This window comes from Mus caroli, chromosome 18 (genome assembly GCF_900094665.2).
Source record: "Mus caroli chromosome 18, CAROLI_EIJ_v1.1, whole genome shotgun sequence".
NCBI lineage: Eukaryota > Metazoa > Chordata > Mammalia > Rodentia > Muridae > Mus > Mus caroli.
In genome coordinates this window covers 70,101,762-70,126,809 of record NC_034587.1, presented here as the reverse complement: position 1 = coordinate 70,126,809, position 25,048 = coordinate 70,101,762, and the positions used below count along the sequence as shown (strand labels likewise).

General features: G+C 41.5%; 1 protein-coding gene across 2 annotated transcripts in view; it reads left to right on the top strand.

Annotated features, from left to right (window-relative positions):
- Smad4 (SMAD family member 4) overlaps positions 1–25,048 on the top strand; it is a 55,343-nt gene extending 30,295 nt beyond the window's left edge. Inside the window, exons 5-12 of one of the 2 annotated variants that reach the window (XM_021150940.2) lie at positions 790–999; positions 4,775–4,894; positions 4,989–5,105; positions 6,434–6,484; positions 14,087–14,270; positions 14,899–15,067; positions 22,266–22,404; positions 23,682–25,048. In XM_021150940.2, coding sequence (XP_021006599.1) covers positions 790–999; positions 4,775–4,894; positions 4,989–5,105; positions 6,434–6,484; positions 14,087–14,270; positions 14,899–15,067; positions 22,266–22,404; positions 23,682–23,893 — 1,202 coding nt within the window. In that variant the 3' untranslated portion in view covers positions 23,894–25,048. The remainder of the gene's footprint in view (positions 1–789; positions 1,000–4,774; positions 4,895–4,988; positions 5,106–6,433; positions 6,485–14,086; positions 14,271–14,898; positions 15,068–22,265; positions 22,405–23,681) is intronic. The other variant, XM_029471826.1, reaches the window with a different exon arrangement.

The window sequence follows — 25,048 nt, the reverse complement described above, 5'->3', positions numbered from 1 at the left end:
GTTCTCATTATTTTTGTGTAGATGGGGATTTTGAAAAGGAAATTCAAGCTTGTTGATTTGTGATCTTCTTAGCCTGCTTTCTTTTTTTTTTTTTCACCAGAGATAAATAGACATTTCTTTTTTTTTTTGATTTTTAATATTTTTATTACATATTTTCCTCAATTACATTTCCAATGCTATCCCAAAAGTCCCCCATAGCGCCCCCCACTTCCCTACCCACCCATTCCCATTCTTTTGGCCCTGGCATTCCCCTATATTGGGGCATATAAAGTTAGCCTGCCTTCTGGATGCCACATTGTCGGCAGTCACCCTACATTTAGCTTCAGGCTGACTTTTTAAAGGGACTCTCAGTGTACAGCAACTCCAAATGATATGTTCATTGTACTCCTTGGTCCTGGTCTGAATACCTTTCCAATCCCACTTTATCACAGGGTGAAGTGCAGAAAGGTAGAACTCAGCATTCCTTCGCAGTTTGCCTGGAGCAAGTGGTCTTCACAGTCTGAGTAACGTTTGCTGGGCATTTGGTTTTTACCTATTTAGATGACTGTGTCCTTCTGAATTCATCAGAATACTATGCCTTCAAAGTTTAGTGAGTCAAATTAGTTATTAGCTATAGCTGATAAAATGCGTCTCTGTTATATGAAAAACATCCTGAATTTGAGTTATTTATACTATGGTTAAGTTTTAGATACTGTCATATTACTTGTATATAGCTTTTTTTGTGGAAATGGAAGACTGTGAAAATATAAACGTATGTCTTTTTTGTTTGTGTTTTTGTTTTATGCATAGCTCCAAGTATGTTAGTGAAGGATGAGTACGTTCATGACTTTGAAGGACAGCCGTCCTTACCCACTGAAGGACATTCGATTCAAACCATCCAACACCCGCCAAGTAATCGGGCATCAACGGAGACATACAGCGCCCCGGCTCTGTTAGCCCCGGCAGAGTCTAACGCCACCAGCACCACCAACTTCCCCAACATTCCTGTGGCTTCCACAAGTGAGTGTTGCAGTCAGATAGAGCTGAAAGTTCTCCTCACCATCGAGTATTTATGTGTAGCCACTTGGAGCTTTTGTGGTCTTTCTGGTGCTGGGTATGGTATGGAGCCTGATCCATGCCTCAGGTGAATTCTCACTCCTGAGCCTGGAAGTAAGCTTATGTTAAATTGGTGTTTGAGTTCCTTCTGGAGAAAGTAGTGTTTGTAATTTATTTAAAGTTTCTGATATAGTCAAGTATAATGACCTTGATTGTAATCTTGCATACTTCGTTACTATTACAGGTACAAGTATGAAGTCTCCTGTAGTTTTCAGATAGATTTTAGAGAAATATTTAAGTAGTTAACAAGTAATTTTAATTTAATTTTTAATTTTTATATGTGTTTAAATGTGTAATTGTGTGTGCACATGTATGTGCATGGGCATATGTGAGTCACAGTGTGTGTGTATTGAGATCAGGGGACAACTTTGTGGAGTCCTTTCTCTCCTTCCATCTTTACATTTTTTTTTTTTTTAAAGATTTGTTTGTTTATATATTATGTGAGTACACTGTCATCTTCAGACACACCAGAAGAGGGCGTCAGATCCCACTACGGATGGTTGTGAGCCACCATGTGGTTGCTGGGAATTGAACTCAGGACCTCTGGAAGAGCAGTCAGTGCTCTTACCTGCTGAGCCATCTCTCCAGCCCCTCACATGGGTTCTTGGTGACATAGGTGACCAAGCTTGTGTAGTGAGAACCTTACTTATTGAGCCATTTCACTGGACCAGCAAACATCTTTGAACCATGATATTTATAAAATCTGTCAATGCATTTGAAGACTATTTTTAGTCCATTATTTTATCTGACAGAGTAACTTTATAATAATCTTCTCAATTTTCTTTTGTGATTACTTGGGAAAAAAGGCATTTAAACAGACTTGCTTTCAATATTTATTTCCCAGGTAGACCTTCAAGTATTTTTGACCAGTTTCAGTATAAAGCTAAAAGCTGCATCTTTGAAAATAATCCTTGTGGTAAAAATGTTATACCTTTTATACCATGTCTCAGGAGGCTTAATCTCTGTTCTCTTTTCTTCCTTCTTTTCCTTTCTTTGTTTCTTGATCATTTCAATTGAAATTAAGACCTTGCCCATGCTAGGTAAATCTTTTACAGCTGAACTACACCTTCAGCCTAGGCTCAGCTTTTCTGGGAGCCTAACAAAGATGGTGTGATCTGGTTTTGTTTATATTGTTACTTGCTTTTACAGTACCAGAGGTTGAAAACCTTCCTGTTTTATAGAATAATCTGCTTTAATTTAGAATTTGTTAAAATGTTTTTTTGACTCTGTGTGATATACATGTATGTGTGAATGGTGCTCTGTGTGCTGTGGTATACATGCTAAAGTCGGGGACAGCCTCTGTCATTGGTCCTTCGCTCCATCTTATTTGAGTCAGGGTCTCTTGCTTGAGCTGCATCTGCCAGTCTAGCTGTCTGGTGCCGGTGATTCTGACTTTGCCCCGCAGAGGAAGCACACACACACCATTGTACCTAGCTTTATGTGGATTCTGGGGATTCGATTTTAGGCCCCTCATGTGTAGGGAGCAAGCCCTTTATGCACTGAGACATCTTCTTAGCCCCTAATTACTATTTTTTAAATTTAAATGGCTTATAGAGCATGTGAACAGTGTTAATTGCATTTGACTGCTAAGAGCATTGTTTAAAAACCTATATTGGCAAGAGATTTTGACTATAAGGATTGATACTTTGTCACTACCTAAGAGAATGCTCATCTGTGGCAGACTTAACATTGGACTTTAATCCTTGGATAAGTAGATTTGTTTCTTAAATGTTTTTGCCCACTCCTTTTCCTTCCAGGCTGGGGTCTAAGCTAGTGTGTCACCTATGATAGGCAAGAGGTTTTTCACTGGGTACGCCCAGTCCTTGTAATATTTTCACAATTTCTCATTCGTCCATTTCCACCACTTGCAAGCAAAGTTTTTCAGTGGTTACAATCTTAGTACAGATAATTCATGTTCACATTTGACATATGTGTATGTATATAGCTTTTTGGGGGCAGGGGTTGAGACAAGATTTCACTCCATAAGTCAGGTCAGCTTTGGACTCCTGATTTCCATGTTTCCACCTCTGAAATGCTACTGTTACATGTGTGGCTACATGTTGCCTACCTCACACTTCTGGCTTCCTGTCTCTATTTACTCATTTGGAGTGTGGGTGACAGAAATGGTGGAGATAGAAAATAAAATAGGTGACATCCTCTTATATGGAGATCACTGCTGGGGCCCAGGCCTGCACTTGTTTTATGGTCTCTGGAAGTCAGACTTTGTTCAGGGATTTCCAAGGTGACTTCATTCTGACCTTTTGCCCCTCTCCTTCCCCTCCTCTTACCTCCCCTTTTCTTCCCCTTCCTGCAGGAAGAGTTGTGCTTGAAGGCCGTTAAAAGATGTGACTGAATGAAATCTATCCAATTCTGCCTTAGTACTTTTTATAGCAGATTTTTATAATTGAAATATAAATGTGTAGATTTTAGAACTTGTGGTGAGATTTTTTTCTTATATCTAAAAAGACATTGATAGAATTGAAGGAAAGACATTAGACAGACAGACAGAGGGTGGGAAGGCCTTTACATGAGCTCTGTTTCACTGTGACATCGTGTCCGCTGTGGCAGCAGTGCTCACTGGAGATAAGAACAGTGGCTTTGCAGGCAGGCCTTGGTTTTAAGGAGCAATGCCATGTGGGGAGGAGACATTGCCTTTGTTTTTGTTTTTGTTATTTTGAGACAAGAGTCTTAGCAATTATAGCTCAGCTGGCCATGAATTCATCTTGCTTACCTTTCTCAGGCTGGGATTATGGCCATACCGTTATGCCTAGCAAGTTCCTTTTTCTTGATATTTTGGATTGCAGTGACTTTTAGTTTCTGATTGAACTCTACAGTGTCGGTGACAAATAATAGTAAGAACCTCTCAGTGTTTTCCAACTGGAATAAACATGACGCAATGCTTGCTTTAAGAAATAGGTTTTTTCCACTTACAAAATACCTTAAAATGCCAGATAATAAAACATCATGAAACTTATTTTGAGCAAAATAGCAGCCAAATGAAACTTATTTTCTTGGTGTATTACAGAAAGAGCAACTAATTTAATACAAATATGGGTACACAGTGACATTCTTGGCATGATTCTGATTGTGTAAAAAGGATATGAAAATGTTTAAAATTGACAGATAGGCTTTTGTCGGTTGTTTTACAAATGATGTATTGGTTTGACATGGACCTAGTTGTTGTTTTATTTTCTGTTATTTTTCACCCTTGCCATCCTATTCCATCTAAAACACGTGCCTCCTGTGCTTGTTGTTGTTGTTGTTGAATGCCATTGTCCTGCATTACCAGCACCAGTGCCATGACGACTGACTTTATGTTGGCAACATCTTCCTGCCTGCGTTTTGAAGACCTTAGTCAGGAAAGTCCAGTGTGGTCTGGGTGAGGAGTGTACTGATGGGCTTCTCAGGCTGTTCTGATCGCTTAGGCATGCGGCTGCATTTCTTCAGCATTGAGAGGAGATAGGCACTAACGTGGAAGACATGGCTAGGAAAGAGACATTCTGAACAACTTGCGAAGGTTTGCTTGTAGACTTTTTATTTGATAGGCAATGGATGAGTTCTACTTTTGGCCCACTTTTATAATTGTGGATTATCAGATATAATTAGACCTTCAGTTTTGTATAAAAGCATAAAATCGCATCTATCCATGTGCCATGTTAATGTCTTCTTGTTTCTCTAGGTCAGCCGGCCAGTATTCTGGCGGGCAGCCATAGTGAAGGACTGTTGCAGATAGCTTCAGGGCCTCAGCCAGGACAGCAGCAGAATGGATTTACTGCTCAGCCAGCTACTTACCATCATAGTATGTACATGCTTTTTAAAACCTTTTAAATAGTTGAGAAAAAATAGGCAGCCTTTATAAAAGCAAATTAATGCATATGGGCCTTAATTTTTAGACAGCACTACCACCTGGACTGGAAGTAGGACTGCACCATACACACCTAATTTGCCTCACCACCAAAACGGCCATCTTCAGCACCACCCGCCTATGCCGCCCCATCCTGGACATTACTGTAAGCTCTCGTTTTCATTGTAAGCAGGGCCTTTTTCTTTTCTAGCTAGGACTTTGATTTCTTAAAAAACGGTTTTGCATCTTTTATTCATCTTAGAATTTAATTTTATTAAATAACTAGTGCTTTTTACTTTTTCAGTGTTTTTTGTAAACAGCTCTGTAACTAGTCACCATACCTCTGTTTTGCACGATGGTCCCTGAGAACATTCATTTCACTGTGACTGATGGTTCATCAACACTGCATTGACTTCCATTCATTTGTTTGCCTTTTGTTTTCAGGTCTTGTATGTGTATCCACCCACAGTCGACTTAAGCCCTTGAGTGCTATGATCTCAAGGTTTCCCTCACCGCAGAATCATTGCAGTAGATACAAGAGATACTTACACGTTGACTCTATAGAGCTGTCTTTCTCATATAGGCAGCATTGGGAATGACACCCTACAGACAGTCCATTTCAGGCAGAATAGGAACATTGTTCATTTGACTTTAAAAATCACAAGTATAGGGATGAAGAAAAAAGTGTCCTATCAGTCTTCCATATCACTTTTCCTTTCATTTTCAGATCAATAGTACACAAATATTGGGAAATACAAAAGGCATAAATAATAACACTAGAGTCTTATAACCCAGGATTCTTCTAGTATATCCTTCCAGTCATATAAATGAGTGTGTGTGTGATATGTATATATGGGGGGAGATTTATGCTGTATGCTTATTGTCACATATCAGTTACATTACTATCTTCCCATGTGGTCAGAGAAGGTGATTTCTAATGGCTGCCAGGACCAGTGTGTACAATTACTGGGTTTGCTCTATGATTGCTGGTCACTTGTTTAAACTTACTAAGCCTCCAGGGTTGTAATTTTATCTGCTTGAAGCAATATTGTAAAAAGTGACTATAGTAACCCTGTGAAGTTTTGAGCACAATGTGTTAACAAATAATAAGCTTTCAATTATGACTGCTACTGTTCCAGTATATAAATGTTCCTGACTTAACAAGTAGAAGCATTTACTTTTAGAAAGGTTAGCAGTTTAAATCATTATATATTGCATTATTAATTATACTATTCTGTTATATAAATAATTTATAAGCTGTACTAAGTATTGCATATATAGCTGGTAAATTGTTAGATAGGATTTGTCAGAGAACACTAAGGTTAGCTGTTAATATCACAACATAATTCAAGAAATAAACTTAAATTCTTGACATAAACTTGATCTAAACAAATTTTAAGGCTTATGAAATTTATATTTAAGATTTATTAAAAGTTTTAGCACTGGAAAACTTTTAATGAATAAAATGGGGTTTTTATTATGTTTTCTTCTTAGGGCCAGTTCACAATGAGCTTGCATTCCAGCCTCCCATTTCCAATCATCCTGGTAAGTATATTTCAATATTGATTTCCTATATATAGATTTATTATGATAATTGATATGCATATGCCAGTGCATATTACAGGGTAACTAAACTCAAATAGTGTAACATTCACTGACTTAATCACAGTTTAAGAGTTGGTGATAGTAACACATAGATAATATTTAGTTAATTTTTAACTGTCTGAAAGAAAAGTAAAAAACTGTGTTTTAAAATCAGATACTAAGTATAGTATTGCCAGGTTTTGGCATCGAATACATAAATATTCAGCAGAAGGACACTAAGCTTAAGTGGAATAGTTTCAGAATTGTAGCTTAGAAACCCAGGGAAGAGGCAAGTGATGTGGTTTAGTGGGTGAAGGGCCTTGCTGCCAAGTCTGATGAGGCTGAGTGTGATCCCTGGGCCCACGTGGTAGAGACAGAGCTTGACAACAGAAAAACCCTCAAAACGTGAAACGTCAAAGATACAAACAACGGGAATGTGAGGTTTTCTAATTCTGTTTCTTTTCAACTGATTTTCTTCATTTCCGAAGATAGACTTACAGTTAGTTGACTCTCAGTGTTCACATGGTTCTGATCCTAGGATGCCCCTCAGATACCCAGTTCTCAGACTGTTCAGGTCCTTTATATCAGACCATGTAGCAGTCTCATACAGTTTACATGTTCCTTTTAGTATGTTATTTGCAAACATAGCATCATTTTACGTAAGAGACCTGAAGCAACTGCAGGTTTTGGTGTCTGATGGCTCTTCTGGAACAACCCTTTCTAGACACAGGACAACTGTATGTTTCTAATAAGACTTTAAAAATATAGCTACAAGGACCCTTACCTATAAGTTAAAGGATAGTGTTTAGTGTTTTATATGTAGCTCAGGAGGAGCTGGTCTGCAGGAGTAAGGACGGTCCAGTTATGAAGAAAGACATAATGCTGAATGAAACGTACAGTGGAAATAAGCAGTGGCAGTTTAAATTGACTTTATTCTTCCCACAGTAGCCCCTGCTGTTTAGAGAATAATACTGACTGCTTCATGATACCGCCGCAGCAGCCTGTATTGACATTGATGCCTATCTTTCAGTAGAACACAGACGTGGCTTAATGGCGAATGCATCCTGAAAGGGATTGCTCTCCACCTAATTGGAGGAAAGCCGCAGTTCTGCAATTATCTTCTAGCGTAGCCTCTGTAGGTTAGAACTCTGGTTTTGCTCGATGATTGATATGGGAGAGCACGGCTCACTCTGGGCAGTGCCATGCCCGCCCGGGTTGGTGACTCTGGTTGCTTTAAGAGGAGCAAGCCTAGTTAGCAGTGGTCCTCCATGGGTTCTGCTTCAGTTCCTGGCCTAAGCTCTGCCTTGACTTTGCTCAGGGATGGAATGTGACTTGAAACTTGTAAGATGAAATAAACCCTTTTCTCCCCAAGTTGTTTTTCATCATAGTGTGTTACCACAGCAATAGAAACTCCAAGGCAGAGATAGGAAGATGTTAGTATCACAAGGCAAGACACATTGGAGTGCTGGGGTCATGCACCTCACTCTGCCCTCCACTGTCTGCCGCTGCTGCCACCTAATGCTAGCCGTATCCATGTACAGTAACCAGTCTAAACATCTACTTTCATTCTTGGACAAATAGAAAAGAAATAGTCTTCTCCCCACTGTAGCTCTGGCTGTCCTGGAAACGTACTCTTTAGACCAGGCTGACCTTAAATTCACAGAGCTCCACCTGTCTCTGCCTCTGGAGTACTGGATTAAAGGTGTGCACTACCAATGGCTTACCTCACAGTCAGTCGCTCTGTTAGGTTCTCTTCAGTACCTCTGAGGTTGCTTGTGTTCCAGGAGTATATTCATGTGCTCATAGAAGATTTACAGGTACCACACTCAGATAAATTAGAGTAACTCAGTGAGTCTGTTAGGCATCCATCCAGATTTTGTATTCTTATTTTCAGAAATTAAAGGTAATACTTTGGAGAGCTACAACTGTATAGTATTTGTAAAACCTGCGCTTTACAACCCACCCCTCCTTTACAAACAGTATTTAGCCGAGTTCTTACATTACAAAAACAAAAGAACCTCAAATCATGTGATTAATGTCACACTTTTTCTATTAATTTATTTATTCACTTTAACATCCTGATAACAGCCCCTTCTCTCCTCTCTTCACAGTCCTCCGTCCAAAGCCCTCCCCGACTTCCATTACTTCCTCTCCTTTTTCTCAGAGAAAGGGAAGCCCCTCTCTCTTGGGCACCAACCCACACTGGCATATCAAGTTGAAGCATGGCTGAGTGCACCTTCTCTCACCAAGGCCTGACAAGGCAGCCTAGTTAGGAGAAAGTGATCCAGAGTCAGGCAGCAGAGTTAAGAGGTAGCCCTCGCTCTAATGGCTAGGGGATACACATGAAGACACATTTGCTACAAATGTGTAGGGCCTAGTTCCAGCCCATACATGTTCTTTGGTTGGTGGTTCAGTCTTTGTTGGGCTTCTGCAGGCCTAGATTAATTGACTGTAGGTCTTCTTGTAGTGTCCTTAACCCCTCTGGCTCCCTCAGTCCTTCCCTCCACTCTTCCACAAGATTCCCTGGGCTCCAACTAATGTTTGGCTGTGGGACTCTCCATCTGTTTTCATCCACTGTTGGATGGAGCCTTTCAGGAGACTGTTATGCTGGGTTCCTGTCTGTAAGCATAGCAGAGGATCAATAATAGTCTCAGGAGTCGGCTCTACATCTCCCATGGCATGGGTCTCAAGTTGGGCCAATCACTGGTTGGCCATTCCCTCAATCTTTACTCCATCTTTATCTCTGTACATCTTGTAGGCAGGACAGATTTTGGTCAAAAGATTTTGTGGGTGAGTTGGTATCCCCCTCCTTCTACTGGAAGTCCCACTTGGCCTTAGGAGGTGGCCACTATCCCCAGTTATTAGAAGTCTCAACTAGGGTCACCTCCATAGATTCTTGGGACCCTCCCCCATTTCAGGTCTCTGGTTTGTCCCAGAGATGCCCCCAATTTCCCTTCTCCAGTCTTGCCCCGCTGCCCCTCCTCTCCTCACACCTGACCCCCTCCTCCTGCTCAGTTCCTTCCCTCCTTCCACCTCCAGTGTCTATTTTATTTTTCTTTCTGAGTGGGATTCAGCACCCTCCCTTGAGCCTTCCTTGTTACTTAGCTTCTTTGGGTCTGTGGACTGTAGCATGGCTATCCTGTACTTTATGGCTAGTGTCCACTTATCAGTGAGTACATGCCAGGTGTGTCTTTCTGGGTCTGGCTTCCCTCACTTAGGATTTGCCTGCACATTTCACGAAGTACTCTCTGGACTGCATAGCCCCAGTTTCTTGTTTCCTACTAGTCCTACAGAAAATTTTTATGTGGTTTGTCTTTGAGGCAAAATAACAGAGATATATGCAAAAAAGCTTAAGGGGTATTTTCTATCAGCTTTGCATTATTTTTAAAATAAAGCCTTCCCTTCTGACTTCTGAGAGTGAAAAAGCTTTTCGTGAAGTAGATTGTAGCCCAGTTGTACCAAGTTCTCTCCCACTTAGGTTACCTGTAGCCTTGTGTCCTCATAGGTAGAGACTCCTCCTTTCCTCCTTCTTAGGGCTTGGGTTTCCATTGTTGCTCTCTGTTGTGACCTAATACAACTTCCTTCTTATTCTTAATTGCTTAAAACTCTGTCAGCTATCAGCAGGTCAGTGCATGTTACCCCACGTCAGGCTGCAGCGTATTTAAGCATTGCTGTGTTGTGTGGTGTCTGGGGTATTATTATTAGGCAGATGGGATCTTGGTGGCAAGGAAGTAGTGAATTTATTTTTCTCAAACGTGGAGGCTACAAAACTTACTTTTTTCTTCTTTGAGTTCACTCTTGCCTATAATGAATGAAGCTTCAGCCTACAGTAGATACTGGGTTTAATTGAAAGCCTTGCCTTTAGCATTATATTCATTTCATAACAATTTTGTTTTTATTTTATCTATTCAAAGATCATAACTGCAGTTCTAGGGGATCCGGTGTTCTGTTCTGGCCTCTTTGGGTTCCACATGTACACACACGTACACACACATGTACACACACATACACACACATGTACATGTACACATACACACATGCAGACAAACAAATGAGATGAAAATAACTGAATCTACAAGATTTTTACTATAGAAAATAACTTCAGGAATGTTTCAAAAAACAGGTATGTGTGTGTTTTTTTATTTTAATTAAAATCTTTATTTACATTTCAAATGCTATCCGGAAAGTTCCCTATACCCTCCCCCCGCCCTGCTGCCCTACCCACCCACTCCCACTTCTTGTCCCTGGCGTTCCTCCAAATATATTTAAAGAATTGTATTTGCAGTGAATTAATTGGATTGATGTTACAAAAGATTCAAACATTTTTGAGTCATCTACTCGTTTTTCCTTTTCTTTTTTTAAATACACAATCTTCCAAAATAGTCCTATGTAGTCCAGGCTGGCGTCTTTCATATTCTTACCAAATCAGCCTCTTGAGTGTTGTGTCACAGGCACGCCTTTATGCACCTTAACAACTCCTCATTGGAAAGAACTTGCATTGCTGCTTGACAGAGCTTTGCTAAGCAATTAGGTGCCTTATGTATTAGCTGCTGCTTTTACTGCTGTGACAACACCTGAACAAAGCAAGCTGGCTCCCAGTTTGAATGTCATTCACCATAGCTGAGCTGTAGTAGGAGTTGATCTCTTTCTTCACTGTTTACTGCTGCTGTTACTCGTGTGTGACTTAAGCTCACATTTTTGTTGTTCTTGGACAACTGTGTGCTGTTCATATTTTACTGTCCAATTTTTTTGCTCTTTGACTGTAGTCCTGAATGAGAGCCGTGAGCAGTAATTATGGCACAGACTGCATATTCTGCTGAGACTTATTTCACCCACCAAGCACAGGAGCCCATTACTTTCAAGTTTGTCCTGAGTAAAGTTTACAGAACACAGGCAGGGTCCAGCCAGAGTCTAACCAGCTTCAGATAGAGTGCCTGGCCTCGACTGTCTGTATTTTGTATTTCTCTTGGCATTCTACTTTCAAACTCACACCAGAGTGACTGACCCCTTACAGCGTTCTAAGACTTTTCCAGATCAAAGTTCCAAACTCCCACATTCCTCTTAGTTCCGAGGCGTAAGAGCCACGGGGTCAGGTGGATTACAGCAATGGCCCCATTTCTCAGTACTTTGTTTCTGTTGTGCATGTTTGAGAAACTGTGTAAGAAAGGATGGTGTATCGTTCATCATAGTTGGGGTTGTGGCAAGATGGTTAGGAGTTGGGCACATTACATTTGCAATCAGGAAGCAGTACCTGTGCCCTTCTCTCTGCTCCTGTGTCAGCTCAGAGTGGGTCTTTCTACCTTAGTTAACCCAATATCAAAACTATCACAGACATTCTCAAAGCTTGTCTTTTAGGTGATTGTAGATCCTGTTGACAGTATTAACCAGCATCCTGTAAGGTGTTTTGTTTAGGTTTTTTGTTTGCTTTTAATTAAATTTTTCCTTTTTTCCCTTTCCTTTTCTTTCTTTATTTTTTTGGAGACAGAATTTTTCTACATAGCCCTGTTTTTCCTGGAACTCACTATGTAGACCAGGCTGGCCTTGAGCTAACAGAGATCCACCTGCCTCTGCCTCTGGAGTGCTGAGATTAAAGGTGTGCACCCCCCCCCCTTCTTGGCTTAATTAAAAATTTCTTTTGTGAAATTCATTCATTAATATATTTATATCATTTCTTTTTAAGTATTAAGTGTCAATACTTCATTGGGGGCTTGAAATGTAGGCTTTTTGTCGTGCTAAGAGCTTTGATTCAGATTATACAAACTATAACACATTGTGATACAGGTAAATTCTGCAGACAAAACTAAGACTCCCCTAAATTCTTCCCCTGGGGCCAGGGCAGGGCTTTTGTACTCTGGTCTTGAGTTTTTCAGATAGATTTTCTCGCCATTTGTAGGCTGAAGTGTCCTCCAGTCACCTTCTGTTCTGTGCCACTCTTTTCCTCCCTATCCTCCTCCATGCCCGTCCTCCTCCACTGCCTGTCCTCCTCCCATGCCCTGTCCTCCTCCCATGCCTGTCCTCCTCCCATGCCTGTCCTCCTCCCATGCCCGTCCTCCTCCACTGCCTGTCCTCCTCCCATGCCCTGTCCTCCTCCCATGCCTGTCCTCCTCCCATGCCTGTCCTCCTCCCATACCTGTCCTCCTCCCATGCCTGTCCTCCTCCCATGCCCGTCCTCCTCCACTGCCTGTCCTCCTCCCATGCCCTGTCCTCCTCCCATGCCTATCCTCCTCCCATGCCTGTCCTCCTCCCATGCCTATCCTCCTCCATGCCCTGTCCTCCTCCCATGCCCTGTCCTCCTCCCATGCCTGTCCTCCTCCCATGCCTGTCCTCCTCCCATACCTGTTCTCCTCCCATGCCTATCCTCCTCCACTGCCTGTCCTCCTCCACTGCCTGTCCTCCTCCACTGCCCGTCCTCCTCCACTGCCTGTCCTCCTCCCATGCCCGTCCTCCTCCCATGCCCGTCCTCCTCCCATGCCCGTCCTCCTCCCATGCCCGTCCTCCGTTACTGCTGCTGCTCCTCCTCCCTCTCTTTGCAGTGTTGCCCATGATGTATGTCGCGTGTTCACTTGCTCATTTGCCCTGTACCTCTTTGAGATTTATGTGTGAAGGACTGGAAACTCTTTCATTTGCTGTTTTCCATATATCACCAAAAGATTCCCTGGATATTCTGTATATATCTGTTAAATAAATATAAAAGGAAAACCAAAAAGTTATATGTATATGAATTTTCTTTAATAATGCAAAAATAAATCAGAATAAACTGTATTTGCAATCCAAACCAAGCATTGTCCCTTCTCCCCACCCTGATAGTCATTTCAAATGAATAAACTAACTATATGTTCAGAGCCTCAATTGTACTACTTCCCTAAACTGCTAAAAATATACCTTGCTGTACATGGGATGTATGTACACTGGGCAGATGACGTTTGAGTTTTGAGAGACAGTAACCTCCTTGTAAAAGAGCTATGTAATTGTAGGTGTCGGCAGGGACTTGTTGCCTGACTTGGGGACTTTATCTTAGTAGGGGTCGGTAAAAACAGAACAGACTATGTGAGAGGGTTAGTGTGGTTTTGAAAGTTGAAAATTCAGACCACAGAACAGATGTGCAATCGAATGAACTATCATAATAGAACAGTTTATTTTAGAATCTGATTGATTTAGTTATTTAGTTTCTCTGAACAAGGTTTCACTGTGTAGCCCTGCCTGTCCTGGAACTTACTTGTAGATCAGGCCTATCTCATTGAAATCCACCTGTTTCTGCCTCTGCCTCTCACGTGCTGGCATGTACCACTGTCACCTGACTAGAGTCTGATTTCCAATGTACTTTAAGTTCTCAGTTGACTTAGTGTCAAGGTATAAGTACTATAAATATAATATGGAAATCCCTATTTTTAAGTATGTTACATTTGTTTAGTAGAAGACTTCTTTTGTTTGCTTACCTACTCAGTCACCCCTTCCTCTTGGTTTTGGTTTTGGTTTTGGTTTTGGTTTGTTTGGGGTGGTGAATCCCCCCCCCCCCAATACCTGTCACAAAGCTGTGTGCTCTTTTTCATGTGTTTTCTGTAGCTCCTGAGTACTGGTGTTCCATTGCTTACTTTGAAATGGATGTTCAGGTAGGAGAGACGTTTAAGGTCCCTTCAAGCTGCCCTGTTGTGACTGTGGATGGCTATGTGGATCCTTCAGGAGGAGATCGCTTTTGCTTGGGTCAACTCTCCAATGTCCACAGGACAGAAGCGATTGAGAGAGCGAGGTATGTTTAGAGAGCAAAGAAATTGAATAGTACATTAACTTTTATTCCAGACTATTGTTTTTCTATGTATATGAGCCTAAATATAGAGGAGTTAAATTTACATATATTTTAAATAGCTTTATGTTTTCAGTGGCTATTGATTTGGGCAGCGTAGCATATAAGTCTTAGTATTCTTGTAAAAAATAGAAATTATATAGGGTTGGAGAGATAGCTCAGTCATTAAAAACATTTGTTATGCTACTATATGAGTGGAGCTCAGTTCTGTGCACCAACAACTGCCTGTAACTGTAGCTCCAAAGGATCTGATGCCAACTTCTGACCTTCATGGGCACCTCCCCCAACACACACACACACACACACACACCCCAAACAAATAAAAATAAAATCTTAAAGTATAGAATTTATCTCAGTGAGTTATTTGGGTGAAATAAATTTGTGTGAGTACTTCTGATATATATTAAGTACTGTGTTTGTTTATAAAAATTAATATATTTATTTGTTATAAAAGTTGTTACCAAGGCTATCTCTTAGCTATTGTTTTATATCCTTCATTCTTTATTATTGCTATGTAGCTGAACTGAAACCTGTTATAACAAGATGAAATGTAGTTCTGTCTTTCCTTCCTGAGGTTGCACATAGGCAAAGGAGTGCAGTTGGAATGTAAAGGTGAAGGTGACGTTTGGGTCAGGTGCCTTAGTGACCACGCGGTCTTTGTACAGAGTTACTACCTGGACAGAGAAGCTGGCCGAGCACCTGGCGACGCTGTTCATAAGATCTACCCAAGCGCGTATATAAAGGTCAGTGTGTTTATATGTAAGTATTTTAGACTTAAAACCCTCTGTTGCCTGAAGCCTGGAAGTGGAGGTGAGGGAAGTGGAAGCTGTCTTAGGTTGATGGTTTTGGCCAGAGGGGGAGAGACTATCTTGCAGTGGGCACATTCAAGAGACAGCAGGAGAATTGTGAGCTCAGAGCATGCTGGGCTTTGTGAGTTTCAAGCCAGCCTCAGCTGCATGATGCTACTCCATCTCAACAAATAGGAGCACCACCACCGCAAAGTATGCCTGTGCTGAGTGTAAGACAAGTTTTCTGGGGATCTGTGCTTTGCTGTAAGCAGCTGTGTAGTTTTGTGGCTACTTTTATGTCCTAGTCTTTCAGATCTCTGAAGTCATTTAAGAGTGATACATAAATTCTTGAAAACATTGACTGAAATCTCTGAACCTGTATTCTATAACAGGAAATTGGTTAAAAATTAAACTAGGGCTGGAGAGATGGCTCAGTAGGCAAGAGCACCCGACTGCTCTTCCAAAGGTCCTGACTTCAAATCCCAGCAACCACATGGTGGTTCCAGCAACCACATGGTGGCTCACAACCATCCGTAACAAGATCTGACTCCCTCTTCTGGAGTGTCTGAAGACAGCTACAGTGTACTTACATATAATAATAAATAAATCTTTAAAAAAAACATTAAACTAAAATTTCATTTCAGCCAGTGTTTAAGAGTTTATGGAGGACCGTTGTAAAGTTAAGAGTTTCAAGGGATGGAGTGTCCTCATCCCTTCGTAAAACTGCAAATTAAGACGCCGAGAAACAGACTTCTTTTTATTGCTGTTGCATATTAAGCACAGTTCAATGTTTTTTTTTAACACTTGCTCTTTTGGCAAGAGGAACATAGGTGCGATGAGTTAAATATATTTTCAGTTTCAGATTTTTTTATCCTGAGCACTTTGCTTCCCAGCAGTCAGCATGGTGGACTTCTGGGCAATGCTTCAGATGCAGAGAGTGTAGCAGTAATAGATACAGAGTGTGTGCACAAAAGCAGAGATGCTTAGTGGCCAACCTGCTCCATCCTTGCCTTTACAGTTATCAAGGGTGCCTGTGGCTTGGCAGTTCTTTAGAGACTGTTTCACTCTTTAGCCCGGCCTGACTTGGAATCCCTGAGTACAGATATGACCCACCATATGACTTCTGTTGTGAAACTTAGAAACATACCAAGTATAGAGGAAGTGAGCACTCCTAGGTACTTATGGACCGTGACAACTGATGACTCTCCGTAGTTTCGTTTGTTAGTTTTCCTGCAGGGCATCGTTGTGTGGTTTGCTCATAGAACACTCCCTTAGAAAGGACTTGCAGTTTATAACTTCTACAAGGAATTTTTATGTTTTGTCACTTGAATCACTGTTTTTGTCTTTGCTTTGAGGCAGGCTCTCTGGAGCGCAGGTTGCCCTTGCACTTGTTAAGTAGCTGAGGTTGACCTTGAATTGCTAATCCTTTTCCCTCCTTACTGAGTCCTGGGATTGCAAGCATAAGACCTTACACCCAGGTTAACAGGATGGTAGGGTCACACCAGAGCTCTCTTTATCCTGGTGCTGACAGTGGCATTATATGACCTGTGCTTCACTTTGGTTGGTTTGAAAATTTTTGAATCTTTTTTTTTTTTTTTAATTAAAAAATTTTTTTTCCTGTCATTACTTTCCCTACAGGGCAGTTTTGCTTGTCACTGGAACCCACTTTTCAGAACCAATTTTATAAGTAGGAGGTAGGGAGACTTTGTCTGTCGGGGAGCTAATTTCCTCCTCCACATATGCACAGAGTTGAATTCCCTTGAGTCTCTCTGATATAGGCTATATTTACACCCTAGGGGCATCTCTGGGCTGTCAAACTATTTTGCCTAGTACTTGATTCATTGGCAGATGCTTGTTGTAGCTCTGAAAACTAGACTGTTGTCCCTTTTCATAGTACAGAAACTGAATTTCTGTCCTTACCCTCTTATGGTCTTAGAAGTGCTAATGACTGGCTGCTGTGAGGCTTTTTCTCCCCCCACCCCCTTTTTTTTCCCTCCCTTTCTCTCCCTCCCCCTCTCTCTTCCCCTCTCTTTCTCTTTTTTTGTATTGGCACTTTAGTTTTTCGAGGGGCTCGTTTGTTTCCTTGTTTGGCTAGTCATTTTTTGGTTGAACCATTCATTGAACATTTGTGTTTACGTTCAGGTAAGTCTTTTTGATATTTCACTGTATGGATAGATTTTTTTTGTTACTCATAAATTTTTGCAGTGAATGTGGGACAGAGTATTTGGTATGACACAATACCCTTTTTTGTCCTAGCTGTGTTAAGATTTAAAGAGTCATTCATGATTTTGTAGTTCTGGCTATCCCAGAATTCCCCTGGCTGGCTTTAACTACAGAGATGCCCTGTCTATGTCTTCTGAGTACTGGAATTAAAGGTATGTGGCACCATGCCCAGGTGCTCACTTTGAGACAGTCCTACCGTATAGCTGTGTGTAGAGAGCAGGCTAGCTTTGAACTTACAAAGCTCTGCCTGTTGCTGTCTCCCAAGTGCTGTGAATAACAATTCGTCCCACCGTGCCTGGCAAGGCTTCTTTCTTTACAACTGTTTTATGTTCTTCAGAATAATCTTATTAGACTGGTATAAATATATCTTATATTGAGTTACTGACATTTTCTAATTTGATGATTGTTTTTGGCAGTGGTGAGTAAAGAGTATATTTCAGTTAACTTCCCAGGTAGGTTCTCACCAGGGAAGTGAAATCTATGCAGATAATGGGAGCCCCTACAAGTGCCTACACTGAGAAGTACTCGTAGACTGACAGACATTTCCCTGTTAAATTGAAACAGGGTAAACAAATGTATCCATGGTTTTGGTTTTTGAGATAGGGTTTCATGTAGCCCATGGAGCCCTGTTGCCTGGCCTTGAGTTTGTGATAGAGCTGTGGATGACCTTGAACTTCCCACCTTCCTGCTTCCACGTCTTGGACCCTGGGATTACAGGCATGCTCCACCACACCTGCTTTTAAAGACATTTTTAAAGAAAATTTTCTTTCCTTTTTTTTTTTTTTTTCTTTATGCGGCTTTATTATTTTCTTGCATATGCGTGTTAAGAGTGCCTCCACATATGTAGTGCATTGCAGAGTCAGAAGAGGGCATCAGATCCCCTGGAACTGGAGTTACCAGTGGTTGTGATGTGCCACCACATGGGTGCTCTGTGATAGCAACATGTGCTCTTAGCCGTGGAACCAACTCTCTAGTCACTTTGATCTGTTAGTCATGGGAATTCTGGTTTTCAACAGCGTTATTGATGCAATTGCAATTTATATGTCACACAAATCATTTTAAGTATTCAGTACTTTTAGTGTTTACAGAATTGTACAACCATCTCCAAGCCATTTTAGAATATTTCTTTATTCTAGAAAGAAGACCCATATCTTTTTAGGTAATGCTAATTATACATAGCAATATATTTAACAGTGACATTTTCATACATTTGGTAAACTATTCTGATCTTTGTATGTATGACTTAGTGTTGCATTACAGTTGATTAGAGAAGCATAGGTTTCTAAACGGTGGCTGCATCATATCTCCTCAATAATTTGTTATGAGCCCCTCTGCCCCTCTTCCATGCCAGGATATTGATGGGTCCAGTCCTATATAGCTCTTGTGCAGGTGACCACAGCTCCTGTGAGTCTGAATCAGTCAACCATGGCAGTGCTCAAAAGTTATCATCCCACACACACCACCTCTCCTTCTCCAGCTCTTACATTCTTTCTGACTCCTCCTGCATTGTTCTCGGAGCACTAGAGAAGGTAGTAATAGATTTCTTATTGATGAATAGCATCTAGTAGGCACTTCTTACCACTTTGTCTGTGGTTACCACTGACTACTGCAAAAAGTAGTATTTCTGAACAAAATTGATGGCAACACAAGTCCATGGGTATGAATGTAGGCATTGGAAGACAATTTGATGGACATGTTATTATGACCATTTAGCAAAATAGCAGTAATTTCCTCATTGGGGTCTCTGACTTCCTCAGCTACTGGGTTTTGGTTGGGTTTTGCAGTACCAGACATGTGCATCAAGCAGAATGAGAAGTGCTTGGTTACTTCCATAGCAGACTGGCTTCTATTGCACCAGTAGACACATCTTGCCTGTGTCCTCAGTCAGTTGTATTCAGAATCTACAACTGAGTAACAGTGCTATGACAGTCCTCCACCAGTTGCCTGCCAGGCATCTTTTGAGAGCTTCTAGCCCCGTTCCTGTTTGATTCTCTGTCCTTTGACCAAAGCATGTGGTATCGCCTGGATAATCTATCTATGAATCCATCAGGAGATTTTAAAGTAATTTTTATTTTTGGAAGGTCTGTGTGCTGGCTACTTTTTCATCAGTGTGATACAAGCTGGAGTTACCTTTTCAACTGAGGGAGCCTCTCTTGAGAAAATGGGTGTAGGCCAACCTGTAGGACATTTTCTTCCTTAGTAATTGAAGTAGGAGGGCCCCAGCCCATTGTGGGCAGTGCCATCCCTGGGAAGGTGGTCCTGGGTGCTATAAGAAAGCAGGCTGAGCAAGCCACAAGGTGCAAGCCAGTAAGCAGACCCTCCAGGGCCTCTGCATCAGCACCTGCCTCCAGGTTCCTGCCCTGATTGTGTTGTTGATCTCACTGCTATGAATGTGAACTTTTGATGTGGAACTGTGAGTGAAATAAGGCCTCCCCAGTTGATTTTGTTCATGGTCTTTTGTCAAGCAACAATAACCCTGACTAGGGCAATCTGCCAAACTGTTTTACAAAAACCATATATTCCCATTAGTGAGTGACGGTTTCAGTTTATCTGTTTTTCATCAATACTAGTGGAATCCCATTGCAGTTTTTATTAGCATTTCTTGAATGTTAATCTGACTTGGTTTTGAACATACACAAATTGAGGGAAAAGCAGAAGATGCTTTTAAAACAAAACTTTTATATAGAGCTACCTTGAACAGTGCTATGAACCCACTAAGTTTAATTTATTCCCAGCACCTGCATTTTGTGATTTTTTTTTTAAAAGTATATTTATTTTTCTGTGTGGAGTGTTTTGCTGGCATGTGTGTATGCGTGCCTCATGTGGGCCTAGTACTTGCAGAGGTCAGCAGCGGCTGGGGAGTCTCTTGGAAGTGGGATTGTAGATGTCTGTAGCCACCGTGTGGGTTCTAAGACTCAGACTTGGGTCCTCTTCAAGAACAAGTGCTCTTAGCACTGCACCATTTTCTCAGGCCCAGATTGTGATCTTAGTTAGCTCAGTAACTTCGTGAATCCCGTCTGCAGGTGTGCATAGTACACACCGTGTTTCTCTCCTAAGCTATTTCCTGGTGTTAGTTTAAGCTGATGTAGAATTACAATCGAAGCTTATAAAAGAAATGCAAAATTTGGCTCTTGATTAAAAGAGATAAGATACTGAAATATTATACTCACACGTGTTATGTAATGAGTTTGAAATAAACTAAATGAAAGTAACTGCAGAAAACATGATCATAAATATTCATGGTTATTTTTTAGCTTAGGAAGGGTGGGTCAGAGATACTGTTTTATATTTTTGCTAAAAAGAACATTTACAGCCTTTGGTCTCTTGGAATTGCTTCTATCAACACCTCAGATGATTCTGAAGGAAGATGGCTCCATTTCAGTGACTGCACTTGGTTTCCCATTCCGTAAGAATCTGTGTGGAGAGAGAGCTGACCTTCTCTGTAGGGTGCCAGGAAGCTCTCAGACTCGTTGGATGGCTCAGCTGAGTACTTTGTTTTGTTTAGCATAGTAGTGACATGAATGATGTGTGGAGGGAAGGTTTCCTGTGGTATCTGGTACGTCATTCTTACTCATCTGCAGACTGAAGTCCTCAGTTCTCCCTTTTGTGGTTCTGTGTAATGTAACCACTGTGCTCAGCAGTGTGTGAGATCACTGACAACAACATTGTACTGTTCCCACTCGTGAAGATGACTCGGTTGATTTTAATGATTTGTGGTGGGTGGGGAGGTACTATTTTTAGCCTGTGTTTAGATAATAAGATTACATATTAGGCTACGCATGTTGGTACATACTTGTAGCCTCGTACTTGGGAGACAGAGGCAGGAAGATCTCTGTGGGTTCCAGACCAGGCTGATCTGTAGAGTGAGGCCTCTCTACCCTCACCCCTTAAAGGAGAGTTAGATGTTATACTTAGGTAGGAATGGCTTTTAAAAAGTGATTGCATGTAGGCAATGTAAAACACAAAAAATATGAATTTCATATAAGCTATCAGAATTAAACCTAGATGATTGTTAATAACTTTAGATAAAACATCAAAGGCTTGATTTATAAAAATAGTTCATAATTAATTTTATCATTAAAATAAGATAAAGCATAGAGAAGCGGCTGAGTTGGCAAAGGACTTTCCCCACAAGCTTCAGCATCTCAGTGTGACGCACGTGTCCGTCTCCAGCGGGCCCACTGGGTTCAGGTTCTGAGCCTACGTGAGGTATCTCACAGCTGCCTGCAATTCTAGCTCCAGGGATTGGCATCCTCTTTCTGGCTGTCTTGGGCATCTGCATACACATTGCATGCATACCCATACCCACACACACAGTAAGTGTTTTAAATGTAATAACTATAGATATTTCTATAGTAACAATGAAGTTTGTTATACTTCTCCAATTTTAAGCATTGTCAAGATGCTGGCCAGATATCAAAGCCATCCCGTGTGGCTTAAGCGACAACTTAATAGTTTAGGGTGGTTCATTTCTTCCTTGTTCTTTTGCTACAGATGGGTAGCTCTTCACAAAGCGAGCGAGGGGCGGCTGGCTCACTTGGGTCTGTTCCAGACACTGAAGTGTACCCCTTGCTGATATCCAAACTGTAAAATTGTAAAAGCTTATTTTGGAAAAGTATGTGTATGTCTGGGTGCTTTGTCTTCATGTATGGCTGTGCCCCACGTGAGTGTCTGGAGCCCCTTGGAGGTTAGAAGAGGGCATCAAATCCCCTGGGACTGCACTTACATAGTTACATGCTGTCACATGGGTACTAAGGATCAAACCTGGGTACTTTGGAAAGGCCTTGAAATTTAAACACTTGTAGATAGCTCTTTTCTTGTGAGAGGCAAATGGAACTCCTGGTGGTTGATACAATGCTTATTGGCTTCTGATGAATGGAGTCTTTGGCAGTGCACTCATATAGTAAACTTACACTTTTGCTTTTAAAAGGTCTTTGATCTGCGGCAGTGTCACCGGCAGATGCAGCAACAGGCGGCCACTGCGCAAGCTGCAGCTGCTGCTCAGGCGGCGGCCGTGGCAGGGAACATCCCTGGCCCTGGGTCCGTGGGTGGAATAGCCCCAGCCATCAGTACGTACACCTTTGATTTTTCTGTTCTGAGTACAGTGGTGACTTGTAATCTTGATTCACTCAGTTGATCGATTGTTTTAAGCAATAATAGAAATTAAACTTTTTACTGGGTTATATATAACATTTGAATTTTAAAAGTCTTTCTTCTGTTGTAGTTTCACTTTTCCTGGGGTAGGAGCCTCTTTGCATCAGGGTATAAAGGGGGTTGGCATATCTCAGTCTCTCCTATGACACTTGCTGACTGACCAGCTGGGGGTTAACTCACCGAATGCTTGGCTTTGTACTGCTGTGAACAGCTATTGCAGGTTCCGAATTGGACACCTCCATTTAGAAACAGTTTTCTGAGCACAGAGAGAGCTAAGGGAGGGTAGCAGTTTATAACATGTAGACTTTTAATTTTAGGGTAAAATTGAACTGTGCCAGGTTTCACACTGATGGGGAATTTTTTACTGCAGAGTTAAACTCCTGACCCATCTTCCACGTCTGAAGGCATAACTAGTGATTCATTCAACCCCTGTTCTTAACTTCTGCAGTGTGGTAAGCAAATCACACTGGCTCAGAAAACTGCAGTGACCCTGCAGGTTTCTCCACAGCACTTGGAAATTCTTTCCATTAGTCTCATGGTAATAATGATAAACGTGGACTGATTATATGACTATGTTCTGACTAGAAAATGAGAGTCTATTATGACATATGTTTAAGAGTTTACAATTTAGGTATATTCAAGACATCACTAATTGAATTAAACAAGACCGGGGATCTAAACCATTTGCTAGTTTCAATGTTGTAAACGTGATCTGTTTCCTTAAGAATTCAGGCTAGTATTGAATTTCTGATTTTTATCCATGCCCCCCCCCCCTATTCTCTCAGAACTTAGAGACGGACAAAAGTCAGCTGATCTGTGTGAGGGGGCTGAGTGCGTGGCTCTGCTGGTTAGTCAGTCCTGTGCAGTCCAGCCTGGCCGGTAGACAAGGGACAGGCCCGGTCTCTTACAGAGAAGTTGGTTTTTACTCCTATACCCTACTTCTGAAGAGAAGAGTGGGGGAATTATTGGTGGCATGTGGAAATTTACTTGCGCTCCCGTAAAGTACATATATAAACTGTCATAACCAACTTTTCACTCACCAGTCATAAGGTTGAGATCCGCGGTTACTGTTGACACTTTTGACAGAGAAGTTGTATGCTGAGAGGAGATAAGTAAAGAAGGCAGGCTGGGGAGGATGGGAAGAGAGGACCTGCACCCTCGCAGCCTCCACACTTGTGCTTCTTTCCGTTAGGTCTGTCTGCTGCTGCTGGCATCGGTGTGGATGACCTCCGGCGCTTGTGCATTCTCAGGATGAGCTTTGTGAAGGGCTGGGGCCCAGACTACCCGAGGCAGAGCATCAAGGAAACCCCGTGCTGGATTGAGATTCACCTCCACCGAGCTCTGCAGCTCTTGGATGAAGTCCTGCACACCATGCCCATTGCGGACCCACAGCCTTTAGACTGAGATCTCACACCACGGACGCCCTAACCATTTCCAGGATGGTGGACTATGAAATATACTCGTGTTTATAATCTGAAGATCTATTGCATTTTGTTCTGCTCTGTCTTTTCATAAAGGGTTGAGAGATGTGTTTGCTGCCTTGCTCTTAGCAGACAGAAACTGAATTAAAACTTCTTTTCTATTTTAGAACTTTCAGGTGTGGCTCAGAGCTTGAAGATCAGGAAGACGCAGTTCTTACTAAATCTTCCCTGGTGGCTCTGTATGGAGGAGTCAGCCAGTGCTGGGAACTCAGCCCTTTAGTGTGTGCGAGCGAGCGCCTTCCCTGCAGAGGAAAGTCTGAGCTGCTGATTATAAGGCTGAGAAGTTCTCAAGGTTAAGTCACCTGTTCTTAGTGGGCGAGTTATTGTTAAACATACCGTGCTCACGTGGCGTGTGGGCGAGCCAGTTCTACCAAGAGCAACTTTACTCTCCTTTAAAAACCTTTTATCAACCTTTTATTCAGAATGTTTTTTGCAAGTGAAACAGTGAAGGTGAATTAAATTCATACTGTCTTGCAGACTTCAGGGTTTCTTCCCCAAGACAAAACACTAACCTGTGTGCATATTGACAGTTCCTTACAGTCATCAGTCAAAGAAACGCCATTTAAAAGTACAATGGTTTTATCCCTAAGGATGACCACTATCAAGATGTATACTTTGCCCTGTTAAACAGTAAATGAATTCTTCTATATTTCTAGGCACAAGGTTAGTTATTAAAAAAAAAAAAAAAAAGCCTAGGGGAGGAATTTTTCCCTTAATTCCTAGGGAGAAGGTTTTGTATTTATAAAACACTAAAAGCAGTGTTGCTCTGCCTGCTGCTTCACTGTTCTGCAAGGTGGCAGTGCTTCAACTGAAATAATGAATATTTTGGAAACTGCTAAATTCTATGTTAAATACTGTGCAGAATAATGGAAACAGTGCAGTTGGTAACAGGTGGTTTGGATATTTTTGTACTTGATTTGATGTGTGACTTCTTTTCATATACTGTTAAAATCATGTATGTTTTGACATTGTTTAAAATTCAGTTTTTGTATCTTGGGGCAAGACTGCAAACTTTTTATACCTTTTGGTTATAAGCCCTGTGTTTGCCATCCTTGATCACTTGGCGGTGACTTTGTGG